Source organism: Pundamilia nyererei, unplaced genomic scaffold (assembly GCF_000239375.1).
Source record: "Pundamilia nyererei isolate P.nyererei 1_Seehausen unplaced genomic scaffold, PunNye1.0 scaffold00003, whole genome shotgun sequence".
Classification (NCBI taxonomy): Eukaryota; Metazoa; Chordata; class Actinopteri; order Cichliformes; family Cichlidae; genus Pundamilia; species Pundamilia nyererei.
In genome coordinates this window covers 801,669-818,382 of record NW_005187404.1, presented here as the reverse complement: position 1 = coordinate 818,382, position 16,714 = coordinate 801,669, and the positions used below count along the sequence as shown (strand labels likewise).

Sequence of the window (16,714 nt, the reverse complement as noted above, 5' to 3'; positions counted from 1 at the left end):
ACATCCATCCATCCATCCATTCGCTTCCGCTTATCCTTTTCAGGGTCGCGGGGGGCGCTGGAGCCTATCCCAGCTGTCATAGGGCGAAAGGCGGGGTACACCCTGGACAGGTCGCCAGTCTGTCGCAGGGCTAACACACAGGGACAGACAACCATTCACACTCACATTCACTCGCACATTCACACCTAGTGGCAATTTGGATTATCCAATTAACCTATCCCCACAAGCTGCATAGACATAAAATGTCTAAATTTTAGAGGACAATATACAGAAGAATTAAAGACGTGCTTGTTTTTGCGAAAACATGGCTAATGTTTAATTTCTTTCTATGCCAGCACTCAGTGTCTGCTGGCTCAGCTGATACCATCCCATTGGTATATCTCATAAAGGAAGCCCTATTGTAATTGCTTTAGCCTGCTACAGATGCAGTTGCTGCTGCAAGCCACTTTGCAACACACCTCCAACACAGTCTTTAACTTTTGAGGCAGTGATGTACCTGGTCACTGTTTTATGTGTAAATTTGTGTCATTTCGATTTCATAAAATAAACTAAATTTTCCAAGTGTGGCAGTGTTTACATTCTTCAACAAACACACATATAGAAACGTCTTCTTGGCTCAAGGCATCTCTTCAAATCCACCAGATTCTTCATAAAAATATGTTTTTTCTATCCAGTCAGATTTCAGAGGACACTGAGCAGAAGCATATTCTTACTAACTGACCTGTTGAATCTCATCTCACGCCTCTCCTCCCTGACTGTTTGGCTTAGGCTGTAGCGTCGCTGCGGGGCAGGGGAGTCCTCCCCTGCTGCCTCCTCCTCCTCATCTTCCACCGTGTCTCCCAGTTTCTCCTCAAAGGCCTGGATCTTCACCTGCAGCTGCTGCTCTGGTGCTCCTCCTCCTCCATCTGATTGGAACGCCTCATCCACCCTGAATGCACACAGAGCCAGAGTTCACATTATAGTTGCTATACGTGTGACCTGAAGCTGACGGTGTCACAAGTTTCTCCCGCTCTGGCAAACGTTGGCTTAATTTGCTTCTTTCTTACATTAATTGGTTCAAATTGTGTTGAACCCTCTTTCGCTCTTTTCTGTTTTTCGTTCCTTACTTGTGTTTTTATACAAATATCCTTCAAAACTTTTACTTGTTTGAAAGAGGGCTTCCTTTCCACTCCCCCCTGCTCTTTCACTAATAAACTGCCTTTGCCTCCCTCCAATCCTTTTCCCCTTCTATCTCTCTTCCAAAAGACCCCAAGCAAAGTCTTTCGAAGCCTCAAACTCTGCACACAATGTTCTTATTTAGAAGAGAGCTGTGTGTGTGTCATTTCCACAGGGCAGCCAGATGACTCTTGGCCAGCGTATGCACGGTATGGCGTGTTCACTTCTTGTGAACGCAGATTGTTTTGAAGGCAAAACCAAAAAGAAAAATATTTTAATGACCTTAAATAACAGTGCGCTGTAACAGACCCAGATTTGATTTTAGTGTCACGATCAAAGTAACACAGCTCAATGTGTCGAGTCAGTATGTGTATTCTCTTCATGACTCAGTCTCTGACACAAAAAAAATCCCCCACTCGCCCTGTGGGGCGGCCTTCATCCTTCAAGCTCGGGTGCTCTATCAAAGGCCTGGGAGCTTGAGGGCTCTGTGCAGTATCTTAGCTGTTCCTAGAACTGCGCTCTTCTGGACAGAGATGTCAGATGTTGTTCCTGGGATCTGCTGGAGCCACTCGCCCAGTTTGGGGGTCACTGTCCCGAGACCACTTCTGCCTTTACCCTCCACATCTTCTCGAGTTGTTCTCGCAGCTCTTGGTATTTCTTGAGCTTCTCGTGGTCCTTCTTCCTAATGTTGTTATCACTTGGTATAGCTACATCCGTCACTACGGTCGCCTTTCTCTACTTGACCATCACTAGTTTGTCCGCCTGTATCTGGAAGTCCCACAGGATCGTAGCTCAGTCATTCTCGACCACCCTGGGGGTCCTCTGCTATCAACAGAATATGATTGTGTGGGAAAGTCCCATCAGATCAGCAGTTTCTGAAATCCTCAGACCAAACCATCTGGCACCAAAAAAAACCATGCCACATTCAAAGTCATATAAATTCTTCCTCATTCTGATGCTCGGTTTGAACTTCAGCAGGCCGTATTGACCATATCCACATGCCAAAATGCACTGAGCTGCTGCCACGTGGGTGGCTGATTAGATTTATTTTTTTTATATTAACATGCAGTTGACCAGGTGAACCTAATAAACTGGCCAGTGAGTGCACAAATCCCTTTTTAAATAAAAGGAAGAAACAGAGCATTGTAGTTGCTTAGTCTGCACAAACTCGAATTTTATTAAAGTGACTCCTGAGCGAATGCAAAACATAACAAGAATATAATCAGCAACACTTGAATATCAATCTCTAGTTGTCTCTAGCTACTCTCCATAGTAGCTGCTGCAATCCATAGAGGCTGTAGAGACACTATTTAAGATTTTAGGTGACCACCGCTAAGAGATTTCATGCAGCCCATGTTAACAGGTGTTTCCTAACCTGCAGTGTGATGTTGATTTCTCCTCCAGTCGTCTTCCCAGAAGCCTGGCTATTGCAGTGAAAGAGTTGCTCATCCTGTAGATGTCTTTACCGCAGCCGCCCAGTAAAGATGGGTAACGGTCGGTCAGCGCTCTGACCTCCAGCAGAAGGGTGTGGTGAAAGCTGTGCTCCATGCTGCCCAGAAGGGACACCAGGTAGACCAGCGAGCTGTGAGCATGAGTCTGGAGAAAGGAGACCACACATAATATCAGCCCTGGCCGACACTGGTCTTGGTATAAAATTAAACAGAAAAATAACCGAGGACTTTGAGGAAGATTTTTTACTGTTCAATGGTTTATTTTTCATTTAAAAGGGGCCCAGTGTTGTGTTTTGCAGCAGTTTGGGAATATTGTTGAGTTACATGTGTTTTGGTGAAGAAAGCATGAATTTTAGCTATGGTAATTCAACACACATGAGTTTTCCTCTTCCCGTCTGTTTGGGAGGGTTTGGTGTAACTTCTTTTGTTATTAAATCATAGCAAACAATAATAAATACAAACACATGCAGGCTGGCTCCCAGCAAACTTTTTAAAATACAAACTTGTTCTTTTCCCAAATGTAATAGCTTTCCAACTGAACTGCCGTAATAACCACATTTCATCATTCCCAGCATGTTTCTGTACAAATGAAATCCAGCACATATACAGTCTTGTGACTGTTGAGAGAGTAATACTTAACCAGGAATATGACCTGTGCAATACCCCCTCAATAGACGCCCCATGCCTCTCTTGTATATATATTTCTGTATACAAAATTGTGTAACGTATACTTTAATGTAATCAGCTTTATTTAACAGGAGCAGCCGCATTTTAAACAGAGCGCAGAAATCGGCGTGACAGGAGATGATCAAAGGTGAGTGAGAGCTCTCTTGTGGTGTTTTAGGGCAGAACTAAAGCCAAAAAATCCCCATCTGTGGTCAAAAACCTTTTTTTAAACACTTGCGTCTTATAAAACTCACATTGCAGAACTAAAAACTCAAAACACTCTCCTTCCTTCTCGAATTCTCAGATAAGAAGTGATTGATTGATGGCGGGCAGAGCCAACCTCTGTTTCCAGCCCTCTAGAACACCTTGTAACGAGGAGAGAACAACGCAGTTACAGCATCGTTCAGGCATGCCTCAAAAACACTCTCTGTAGGATACTTCGTTTCTATTATGTGGATCCCAAAACTACCACAAAAGGAAGAACTTGACTTTTAAAAAACATTTAAACCTAACAACATGCCAAGCAGGTATTTAGGAGTTTCCACGGCTCTGCACAAAAAGGACTCTGGAGCGTGGCTGGAGCTCAGGCTTTGGCTACGTCTGAACTAAAGTTCAGGCTTTTCCAGATGATTTTACTTTTTAAGGACTTACTAAAATTCTTCCAAATATTTCAGCATACGCAGAGGCTCGCATCATTTTCACTTTGGAACTGAGAATAATAGCATAAAATTTAAAAATCTGCCGGACATATGAAGATCTCTTCAATCGTCAAATTACGTTTAATTATTTGGAGACAGCACTTGGCCTTGATTTCGTATCCTGAACACATTACGGCTTTAAAAGCTAAACTCTTTTGTAAAGCTCTGCCAAAAAGGACAATAACAGGAAGGTCTTAAAAAAGAACTACTAGCTGTTTTTAATTATGAGCTTCCATGTTTTCCAGAAAATGATGGCAGGGGGGGGCAGATCTTCTTCCAAACTGCCAATCTGCAGAAGACTGACACAGATCTAGAGATTTATGGTTTTTCAGCCTTGTGTCTGAACAAATAAATTTCCAAATGCCTCCCTGGGAAACAAACTGTGGCCCATTCTGTTTCAGTCACTGACAATAATTTGAGCCAAGCTCCTCTGGCAATAGCACCTGCGCTGGTGTGTACAAAACATTAAATACCGGGGGATTCAAACCAAAAGAGAAAAAGCAAAGAAAGAAAACATTGCATCGGTACAGTGACAAGCCAAATCCTCTCGCTGCTTACCACCCAGTTATTTTCTTTTCCTTTCTTCCCTTGCTTCTTTGCATTAGCTTCAATTGGAGCTGCAGTCTGGCACACAGTCACTCTACAGTCTCTTCATTTATTAAATAAAAACAACAGCAAACAAATACGATTATATTTATCTTTCAGGTATATAGAATTTGTGTAACACTGCCTAAAATCAACTGACAATCTTAATCATAATCATCTCAAAGACTTTAAGTTAGTGTGAAGATCAATTTATTTAGAAGAAGTTTGTTAATTCACAGAGTCAGATGCAGCATGCAAAGGTGGAGCGGGGTAGGGTGTGGGTGGGTTGCAAAGTGGCTTGGAGAGGCAGCTACAACTGTTGCAGGCTAAAGAAACTGCAATGATGCACATTATCCGAGATTTGCCAGCGGGCTCCACAGTCACCATCCGATATGAGCAGGGACTGTGATCAGCTGCTGGGTGAGTTTGACTTTGTGGCCTCCCTGATGTAAAGCTAAGTTTACAAGTTTAAAGCTAAGCTTTCAAACAAATATATATATATCTTTTATTGTTCTGTCGAATTGAATTTATATGTATATATAGCACCAATCTATAACATCAGCTGTCTCAGAGAGAAATTCTCTAGCCATCAGATGAAGCCCTACAAGCAAGCACTTGGTGATAGTGGGAAGAAAGAACTCCATGTTAACACCAAGATATCTCTAGTAGAACCAGGTACAGGGAGAAGTGAGAACTGCACACGCTGGTTTCTCAGCATTGCTTTGAGATGTTGCTAATACTACGCACATTATAGTTCATTTACCCTAGTTTGAATCAGTTGATGAGTTTGTAAATTTGTAGCTTTGGTTTGGGTTTTTTCCCCACAGAAAATCTCAAAGTGAACCAAAATACGTCACTGAAATAGCTTATAGCTTATAGGCCAGATGTAAATACAGGAAGAAGGTTGTTCTGTTCTGCATAACATAGAGAATTTACATTACTGTTATGGCTAGTTGCTAACCTGTACTGACCGTTTGGTATGCACACCTATGATACGCTGCTGCACCCCAGAAAACAAAGCATACTTGGCTAAGGGAAGGTGTTTAGCTCAAATTTGCAGCATATACAGTAGCTGGTTGTTGGTTCAGATCACGTTCACACCATAAACAAAGCCACCTCCTCCAAAAGGTCTCGTGAATCGACGGGTAAAAAAGTACCAGAGTTCAGTTTAAACGGACTAAACACCAAAGGTGTGAAAATAGCCTTTGTTCATCACCAAGCCCCATCTTGTGATCCTATATAGCAGTCGCAACTATACTGTCTAAATTTCTTTCCAAATAATAACAAACTGGGTATTTTAAATGCATAGGATTAGCACTAAATGCAGAACGACTTCAGAGTTGAATGAAGTCCTCATCAATCAAATGCACACAAGCAGATTCTGGAGAAACTGCAGTGGGATTGTTGCTAATGCCAGATTTGGCCTGATGCTTTCTGCTACCATGTTTTATGCAAACAGATTAGTGTTCCTACAACAACAAAGATTTTCTTGCAGGAAACCCCCTCCAAAACTTTAAACACAAGTGGATTGTGGCCCATGAGGGTTCAAATTAATTGTTGTTGCTCCTCAGTTGGTCACACCTGCATCCAGCTAAGCAGCAGTTAAAGTTAGCATGATGATGACGTTCCTTGTAACTGAAGGAAAATGACTCTTATCAGAGTGGTTTAAAAACTGTGAGTGCCGCATGAAGCTGACGCACAGCTTTTTGTGTTCCTATTGTTAAAAAACGCACTTGTGGGAGCGAGATAGAAGAATAGGTAGTTGCTGTTTTACTTCAGTAATCTTTGATGAAATTATAATGGACACACATTTGAGAAAACTAATGGCAGTAGTCACAAAGCAATCTGCATGTAATCTGGCTGTTTCAACACTGAGTGGGACTAGGTTTGATTAGTTTTATTTCTGTATAGCAACGTAGAGCAAGACTGTTTGCAATTCCATCAGTTTCTTTTTTCATATTTTCCTGCAGCGCTGCTTGAATAAAAAGCAGTCCACAGCAGTCCACAGTGTGCAAGGGTTTCTTTCACCAGTGACATATTCTGATCCAACACGCAATAAGTCCAGAAACACAGTATAGACTAACTCCCTTCAGGTGGCTGAGGGAAGCCAGCGAAAGACTTGTGCAATCAAGAACAAATGCATCCCAGTGTGAAAGGTTGTGTGTATGTGTGTGTGCGTGCTTGCGGGGCACAAACACGAACCCACAGGAGGGTCTCTCCACTGCCATCATCAGGAGGCCTCAGCAGGGGCATTTCCCAGAAAACACTGGTTATTTTCCAAATGGTTCCAATGTGAAGAAAGGCAGGACACCGAGGTCCAACAATCTGTGTATCTGAACGTGTATGAGTATTTGTGAGTGTGTTAAAACTGCGCTGGCAGGTTTTTTGACAAGAAGATTGAGGAGGAAGGGAACTTTCAGAGGGAAACTTTGCCCTGGAGTAATAGAAAGCCTATTATGGGTTCCAGCTTTGAGATTTCTGTGTACGTCCGTTTCTGTTTCTGCATGTGTGTTTGTATATAAGTATAGGTGGAGGGGGAACACTTCATGTAGAGACAGTCATAATGGGTTTTTTTTTTTGCTAATTTCCCCTAAATTGTTGTTAAACTGCCCAAAATGCACCCAGAGGAAAAGAGAAAAAGAAAGTGGGAGCTCTCACCTGTCTTGCTGTCAGTCTAAACCCCCCAAACACACACACAGGCATCACAGACTGACTATAAAGTGGGTCTTCATCACATGTATGATTACACAGTGCTGCATAAATACTTAACAGGGTTAGAACAAGACTAGCAATAGAGCTGTAAACCTACAAGGTCTACACTGAACGCTTTTAGATGACGATGACATGATAATAATAACAATAATAGTATTTTCTGTCGTCATTTTAAAACCTGAAAGAACACAACATAAGATAACACAACTTATAAAGCCGTATTAGGGGCTCTGTGAGAGCGTGCTGTGTAAGCATGCTGATCATTAGCAGGAATCTTTTTTTTTTCTTCTTCTGTATTAATTCATTTTATGAACTTTTGTTTATTAGTATTGAACTTGTGTACAGCAGCAGGTCATTGGACAAATAAAACACTGAAATTGGGGCTTAATATTGCTTTATCAAAGACAGACTTCATCGTCAAGACAATCTTTTATTGTTGTCCATCAGTTTATATATCATTGCATTTTGCTCTTTTATAAGGCTATTTGTTGAGTAACATCTGATGGCAGCCATATGTGTGACCCATAGGTTAAAGGATGCACATGGAACAAATTGTGTCTCTTTCAAAACAAATTTTGATATTTTTAATCTCTACAAAAAGTGAACTTATTGGATGTAACAGGAGCTGTCATGCTGTATTAGCAGTATTCAAATCTGCTTTTAAATCTGTGCAAAAGTCAATACAGACACAAATAACGTGTGTCTGTTTTTGGTTTTAAACAGAGGGGTGTCACAGTCTTGGTGTCAGGTGATTCATTGAGTCAGCCAGGCCATGAATTGCCAACTCATGGTGGCAGTGGGGTTTGGATTTTTGGGTGCTCCTGAGATCTGTGTTGTCAGGGGCAATTTTCCCCTGGTAGGGTCTTTCAAGGCAAACTGGCTTTGGTTGAGGGGCCAGAGAAAGTGAAGCGTTGTTTACTCCAGGACAGGGTCGCTCGGGCTTCACCTTGGAGGTGGGCCTGTGGGAGGGGTTCACCTGAGGTTAATGTTCCCTAAAATTGTGTTATGTTTGCAACAATAGGGTAAGGCTTAGAACATTGCTCCTTCATTGTTACTTCAAATTAGATCTTCACCTGCCAGAATACCAGACTCTGACCTTTTTAATTGAGGTTAATTGAGGTAATATGCTTTAACGAACAGTAAATATGAATTTATGTCATGCAGTTAAAGTGTTTAAAATGTATCCACTTATTCCATTCACACAATGATGCAAAGTGATGGTCTAATCATATCCGGTGTGTAAAAGCCTTTACAGTTAAGCCTCTTCAACTTGAGTTTCATTTTGTAGAAGATAGTCAAAAAATGGTAACTCTGGTGTGGAGGGCAGGTTTAGTGTGTTATGCTAGAGTGGCCAAAAAGCTGCCACATTTTCAGTGTGCTGCTGCTTATGAAAAAAAGAGAGCATACTCCTGAGCTTCCAGAGAGCTGCAGATCATGCACAAATCATCTACTTTGACCTCCAGTGGTCAAAAGATCATCTCCGGGAAGCAATCTAAAAATAGCTGCAACTGGAGTGGCCCAGAGGTGTACCAGAAGTTGAACTTGAAGGTGAGATCACCAAAATTTGAAATGAGGTAAGGCTCTTTTTTGAGTGTGTGTGTTTTTTTTGTTTGTTTTTTTTACCTCACTGATAATGCCCACAGCACCGTGGATTTTGGCCACATGAGCCAGGAAAGCAGGGCACTGCTGTCCCAAGATCCTGAGCGGTGACAGAAAGCTGACCAGCGAGGAAGGACTTGCTTGAGACACATCGACAAGTGCTCCTAAAAGAGCCTCGGTGAGAGACTGGTTCCCTAGGTAACCGACCAACGTTGGAACCTGAGGGCTCAACATCTGCATGGATGAGGAAAACAAAGAAAGAAGCAGAGAATTAGAGAGGGGGAAATAAAATAAAAACAGAGCATTATTCATGACAAATAACAACTACCAAAAGGAGCCCTGATCTTTCCAGTGAAGGCCGTAGGTGAGAGGAGTGACCTCGGAGTGAGATGAAGATACTCGTGACTAATAATAAACAAAAGCTTGGCTGTAGGGATGTCTGGAAAAACTGAGTGAATAAAAAGCTCCTGCTCATAATCTGTAAGGGTCATAGTAGATTGCACTAGACTGGAATGGTCTAACAATATCCACCATTGCCAGCTCTTTTAGTTGTTGTGAAAGATTATGAAGCCATATATGTCCTGTTAACAATTCTGTCTGACAAATGAAAAATAGGTTATGCAGTTCAAAAGTTCCACATGAGTGCCATTTTAATGCCGCATCACTTACGAAAAGTGAATCTCAAGATGCCAAACATTTGGTAACTGTTGTGACGAACACAGCTACAATATTTTCCTGTGTGCCTGTGTGGGGGGTTCACATTAGAATAACTCCAGATGGCTGCTTTTGTTTCTCAACTGAGGCTGCGTTTTACCACCATGTGCTCTGCTTGGTATGTGGTACTTCCCCGCCCACCCCCTCCTTCACGTTGAACATCAGCAGCTCTGGTCCAAAATATCCAGGATTAAGGGAATTCCTGCACACCACATGCAAAGTCCCAATTCTCCCAGTGCTTTCTCTTTTTTTTTCTCCAATGCATTTTCCACATGCATTCATTTGCATACATTTCAGTCACAGATAGAAACGACATAATCACAGACATGCTGGATTTCGCAACTTCTTCACGAGTGTTTTTGTTTCTAGATACTGGATTACTTTCACATGGGCCATCAGTTCTGACTGTAATGCATTTACCTCGTTTTAGTTTTTATTAATACTAGATATAACATGTATATACTATGTTTAGGTGTCACTTGACTATGGATTCCTGAAACAGTCAGATCAAGGGCACTGAAGGAAGAGACCGGCAAAGCTTCAAGAAACCCAAAACACATTATAAAAAATGACACAGGCACTTAAATAAGCCTCACCAAGCACACAACTGAGGTTTCTACACGGTCTGAACTATGTGGTGGGAGGCATTTAAATGATGTAGAGCGCTGAACACATTTATAATGCCACCTGTCGTAAAAACAAGAAAATAGAAACATTTTAGAAGTCTGTCATTACATTTTATATGTATTATTATTGTAATTTTCACCGTGTTGGCTGCAAAGCGGTGACACAATGACTGAAATTTTAATATAAATTGCGGGTGAAGTAATAGTGGTATGAGCAGCCATAACTTAACAGAAAAAATTATCCAAATAATCCAAATGAAAGTGGATAGTTTGAATAGTTGGTTTCAAGCGCAGTAAATTGTTAATTCGTCAGCACAAAAACTCACAAGTGGATGTTGCTCGGCAACCATTTGAATAAGCCTGATCAGGTGTTGTTGCTCGGTGGATTCCAGCTGTGGCATCATGGCGGTGAGGTTGCCTAGGTGGTGGTGAATGGTGTCTGGTTGTTTGGGGTAGACTGAGGGCAGAACTCTCAACAGCATGTGGTTACCTGGCGGGGAAAGAGAAACACAGATGTTTTATTGAGCCCCAGAGACAACTTCAAAGCCTTTTACAAACAGATTCCACACAAAGTGGTCATTGTGTGAAAAAAAAGGTCACTTTAAAAAAACTGCACTGAGCACCTGACCTCTTTTTTAACATTTCCATGCATTTAAAGCGTGCTGAATTTGTGTTTTATCTTCACTAATCCCACAAACCTGAAAAGGATAGGTGGAAGAAAATGGATGGAAGGATCTTCAGTGGTTGGGTACCAGTACCCAAAATGTTCAGACCAGCTAAACACCATCAAATTACACACATATATCTTGACAACGAACGAGCAGCTAAGCATTAAGGGGTCAGCTGCTCCTTTGCTTTTCCTAGTAATCAAAATGTTAAGAAAACTTTTCAGGAAGAGAAAGAAGGTGAGAGAGAAGCAAAAGGCATTCTTTTGTTTACTTAGGAAAATAACACTGTGACAACGTTTCTTTTGTCCGTTTCTCGCTCCTTGCTGTTTGCAGCAGGATGACTCAAACAGGGTCATTACAGAGTTAGAGGAGGCTGTTAGCTCGGGCTGGTCAGTGTCGCATTGGCACATTTATTACAGGAGGTGAAAAAGGTCACTTTTGCATTTTGTCATCCTCTCTGCAGAGATTTAGGTCTGACATATTGCATCCGAGCCTGTTTTATGTGCTTATTTCTGTGTTTGGAGAAGCAAAGATGTTGAGATTGATCAAAAAAAGAAGAAAAAGCATATTGTTTAAAACCTTTCTTTTTTAAGTTGCCTTTGGCATAGCTCTAATGCTATCCTCAGAAGACACACATCAGATTACCAGTCATGAGACAACATCTCTGTTCGGGAATGAAATTTTCATTCGTTGTCAGTACTCATGCAGTGATGCTGAGACAGCCAGTACTGACGCATGACTGGCAAAAAGGCATTTGCTGATCAGCAAAGAGCCCAAGAAAACCCACAGTATTACCCAACAGCCTTTGACTAACATATAAAACATCTTTAAATGATTCACATCAGTGAACAAAGACTCTTGTTTACAAATGGTAAACATTATGGGACCTCTCAGGGTTCTGTACTACGGTTCTTGAGTATTACATAAAGCCAAAAGCCCTGTCACGTTATGTTTAACTGTTGCAATTGATATAAATTGTATCAACTGCTTTAAAGGACTAGGATTTATAGTATTTGCAGAGCAGGTGAAATGGTCAGATTGGAGGAATAACTACTAGAGGAGGGCTTTAAGAAGTACTTTAACACTCCTGAGCTTAGCTAGCCTTAGCACACACACCGAACAAACAGTGGCACTGCACAAATACGACAAAATTAATCTAACTTAAGTTCATTAAAGCTCAGGTAAGCAAATCAAGACTCCTGCACCTCCTCTGGGCCCCATCAGGAGACTTTGGCCAATCACAGGCGGTGTCAGATCAAATCAGGTGAGATTTGCTGTTGGAGGTAAGATGTAAAGGAGCAGTGGCATAAGATGATTCCTCTTACCTGGCAGAGGTGTTTTTGAATGATGGGAGGGGCTTAGAACAGACGAGGCAGAGCCACAGGAAAATTACACATTACACTAAAACCAGTATTAACCTATAAATCACTGTAACCACAGGCTGTCCACTCAAAAATGTTCAGCAGGTTTGATGTTGGAACAGACCAACAGAGAGGTCTGACTGTTCTGTGCAAATGGAAGATAATATTTATAAGACGGTCATTGGCTCTATTTATGCTCACTTCTCTTGCTTTAAATGTTGCCTGCAATGTCCACTAATGTACACTAATGTAGACTATCAGGCACCACCCCTGTACTTTAAACACAAATCACCATAAAAAGAGACTGACACAGTTAGTGCACAGAAAGAGAGAGAGAGCTGGTAATAACCATAAAGCCGAGGTTGCAGCTTTTACGGGTCTTTTACAGGAATGTTAAAAGGCCGGAGGAGACAAGAGTCTGCCCAGAAACAGAGAATTTACACAGCTTACGTATTTGAGCCCCTTATACTGTCAGACACACTTGCATTTATAAAAAGTCATTTGAAAAATAAAATGAGTGTTACTGTAAATTGTTGGATTTTTATGAAATATTTGGACAAGTTCGGATCTGTTTGAATGACATCAGAAGAAAAATGAGCTTTGTCAGTAATTGTTTCCAATAAATAAGTATTTTTCTCCGGTGAATGCGAGTACACGCTTAGCATCAGAAGCTAGTGTTTCTAACTTTAGTAGAAAGAACTTTTGGTAGGTAATTTTGCACAATTACAATTTGTAGCATAGTCTCTGAAGCCCTGCTTCAGCATGTTGCAGGGGTTTCTTGTATATGTTGGCTGTTTGCTTCTATGGCTGTAGCTCAGGAGGTAGAACAGGTCATTCAATAACTGGAAGGTTGGTGGTTTAATCGCTGGCTGCTCCAGTCTCCATGCCAAAGAATCCTTGGGCAAGAAGCTGAACCCCAAGTCACACTCCACATCGGAGTATGAATGTTAGCTAGAAAGCACTTAGGTGTAGAAAAAGGTGATTGTGTGAATGAGACAAGTTATGTCCTCAAGTAGATTTGATTCGAAGCCACATGTTTTAGCTTTTTTGACTAAGACATTGATAACTCTTCATCTCTCTTAAAAAAAATCTTAATAGATTTTCTAGTATGCTTAGCAGGTCAACTTCCACTTTAACTTTGAATTGTGTGTGTGTGTGTGTGTGTGTGTGTGTGTGTGTGTTTGAGTGCTTGCATGTTTGCATACAATATCTGACCTTCATACCTTCATTCCAAACAACAGCTGACGTGACACTGTGACAGGCGCTCATGCACTGACCTTTGTTTTTTGTCTTTAGCAAACAAAGGTAACAGTTTTCTCTGACATTTTCACTGTGAAGTGTCATGTTTTCGAAATGTCACATCAGAATTACAGAACCCGTCCCTCAAAACATTTTGTGTCCAAATCTACAGAGACATTCAACTTTGATTAAAAAGAAAGTAAAAAACAATAATAAATCAGCCATTGTTTTTATGCATATTCTTTCTTGGGTTACTAAAATATAATACAGACAGTATTTAAGTACTACTAAAACAAGGGCACCCCAAATACCTGTCTTTTTTTCAAAGCTCCAGAGCTTCAGTTGTAGTCTGGATGTCTCAGTTTCTCTGCAGTCAGAGAGGACACAACACTAAGCATTACAGCTACATGTGACAGACTTGAAAAACGTTGCCTGGTTTGATGAGTGTCAGTTTCTGCTTTGACACTAAGATGGTAAAGCTGGCGTAAACATCACGACAACCCTTTGCAGCGCTTAAACACCACCAAAGGGTCTTGTTGTATTGTTGCTTACCATGTCTATCCTTTTCTGACCACATCTTCTGATGGCTGATTCCAGTAGGATAACACACCATGTCACAAAGCTCAGAACATCTCAGACTGGTTTCTTGAACATGACAATGAGGTCACTGTACGCAAATGGTCTCCACAGTGATCAGGGCATCAGAAAATTCAATAGAGCACGTTTGGGATAGGGGAACGGGGATTCTCATCATGGATGTGCAGCCAATGAATCTGCAGCAACTGTGTGATGCTGTCATATCAATAAGGTCCAAAAAGGAATGTTTCCAGCACCTTGGTGAATCTGTGCCATCAAGAATTAAGACAGCCATTAGTACTGGGTACCTAAGACATTGGTTGGAAAGTCCAAATGGATGGACAGGGCTCCATCAAACTCACGTTCATAAGAGCAGCTGCTTACTGTCTGTGACACCACAGTAAACTGCTAGGTGCATTTTTAGAGGAAAAAGCATTTAACAGGGGTATGAAAAAGTGCTAAATTTAGTTACAAAGTTTCTAAATTGGCATCAATAAGGTTAAATAATGTGTCATGCTCACTGCTTCAAGAGAGAGGGATGTCAGGTGCACAAGTTCATATACAGAAAAATATCTAAATTAAAACTGAAAATTAAGCGGTGGTCTGGAGAGGTGTAAAGAAACTTGGATATAGAGCAAAACAACAGCACAGAAACCCTTTAGAGGAAACGGTCTCAGTCTGGTCTTAAGCAAATTCAGGAGCAGTTTGTTTGTGGCTGTGACGCGACCTGACCTCAGTCTGACTCAAAGCCTGAGCTAAATGGCCCTTGCAGCAAACTGTTTTATTTTCGGGGACACGTCAGACCATGCAAACTGAAACAGCTTGGGTAGTTGTAGCCAGTGTTGGTCAAGTTGCTTGAAAAAAGTAATCAGTAACTAATTACTTCCCCAAAAAAGTAATCCCGTTACTTTACTGATTACTTATATTCAAAAGTAATTAATTACTTAGTTACTTAGTTACTTTTTAAAAACCCGATTTACAACCTGAAGAGGTGATAAAGTGATAGATCTTTCAGCCCAGTTCTACTTTTTCTGCATAATCCATCATACAAAATGTAATCAAATGGAAAAGTCTCTTTTTTTAACTTGTTTTATCAGTTTTAATCTTTTAACTTTATGCATCAAGCAAAAATTTAATTATATGCAACATTCTCTGAGTTGAATAAATGAGTTTAACATTTAAAGCTATTTTCTGCACATTCCAGCACATAAAATAAAATACTTTTTGTGTTTACACTCAGTCTTTCAAATAGATGCAAGTAAAACACAGCAGAAAATAAATAAAGTCAAAGACTCAGCGGTCCTGTTGCTCTATTTTCACCTGTAAAGCAGGAGTGGGGTAGGCGGAGGTTTACCCTGGTGCAAGTGTGCCGTGGTCAGCTGAAGAATCCGCGAGTTTCTCTGTGAGTTTCCCATTACGTCGTAGCTACTCGGTGCTTGCTTAGAAGTTTAGGGGTTTTTTTGCTGTAAGAAGAAGTTTTCTTCCCACACACGATGGACACTAATGTTTTTGTCACTTTTTATGGAATCAAACTCAAAGTAAGGTCAGTGCTTCCACGCTGCACGCTCATACTCTCTCCCACAATCGATATGTGATCCATTGTTGATCTGCACACAGCTGTTGTCACTAACGGTGCACTCGCTTACGTCACTGTCATGAGACATTCTCGCAAAAAATCACGGTTTTAGTAACGCAGCGTTCCTACGGGAAAGTAACGGTAATCTAATTACCGTTTTTGCAATAGTAATCCCTTACTTTACTCATTACTTGAAAAAAGTAATCAGATTACGCGTTACTGTCCATCTCTGGTTGTAGCAGAGGCTTATAAGAGAATGGGTTTTCTCACAACTATGGACTTAGTAGAAACGTTCCTCCACTGTTTACTTTCTGGCCCCGGACACATCTAGCCGGTGAGGAAAGTAAACATTCTCTCGTGTTTTTGCAGAGATGTTTTTTGGTTCTTTTGGATTTTTCTCTATGTGAAAATGAGCAAAATCATCAAGAAAATGTTATAAGTTTACAAAAACACGCAAACTCAGATGTGAATTATGCTGCAGAAAACAATTTGACTAAAAAAACAATTCCCTGACACTTCAAGACCAAAACCTCAAGAAGATCAAGAAGCATTCACATGAAAATGTGGGTTTAAATGAGCTGAAGATGCGCCAGAAGTTCTGTGTTACATTTAAAAAGCTAGAAGGAGGTTTTCATTGTCAGCTGGCCTGCCGATTTATCTTAAGTATTGTGGATGAGTACATTCTCCACACATTAAACAATGCACATAATCTGACAAAGAAAAAAAACAGAAAAGAAGAAAACCCCCAGAACCTTTACAACAGGGAGGTTACTGCAGGGAGAAAACTGCAGAGACCAACGCAAACGATGTCCAGAGGGATGTTTTTGGAGAACTTTACGACTTTAACGTGTTTTCTGCAGCTTCCAAAGCACATTCCATGTACACATGTCCAGCCTGTCATATTTCATGCTAATCGAACACTCTGAGGTGGGTGACGGGGGTGAGAATCTGACAAATCAAAATGCAAGAGAAATCAGATGAACTTCTCCCAGAAAGCCCATACATTTGAGAATGTGTATGTTTTTATTGGATGAGCCAATACCACCCACCCCCATTACCCCCCAGCAGGGAAGGAAAAAAACACAGTT

General features: G+C 41.0%; 1 protein-coding gene across 1 annotated transcript in view; it reads right to left on the bottom strand.

The window, feature by feature from the left end:
* The window catches only part of veph1 (ventricular zone expressed PH domain-containing 1), an 80,073-nt gene that overhangs the window by 30,946 nt on the left and 32,413 nt on the right, over positions 1-16,714 (bottom strand). Inside the window, exons 5-8 of the mRNA XM_005720551.1 lie at positions 10,533-10,696; positions 8,891-9,100; positions 2,531-2,751; positions 722-928 (exon numbers count right to left, since the gene is read on the bottom strand). Coding sequence (XP_005720608.1) covers positions 722-928; positions 2,531-2,751; positions 8,891-9,100; positions 10,533-10,696 — 802 coding nt within the window. The remainder of the gene's footprint in view (positions 1-721; positions 929-2,530; positions 2,752-8,890; positions 9,101-10,532; positions 10,697-16,714) is intronic.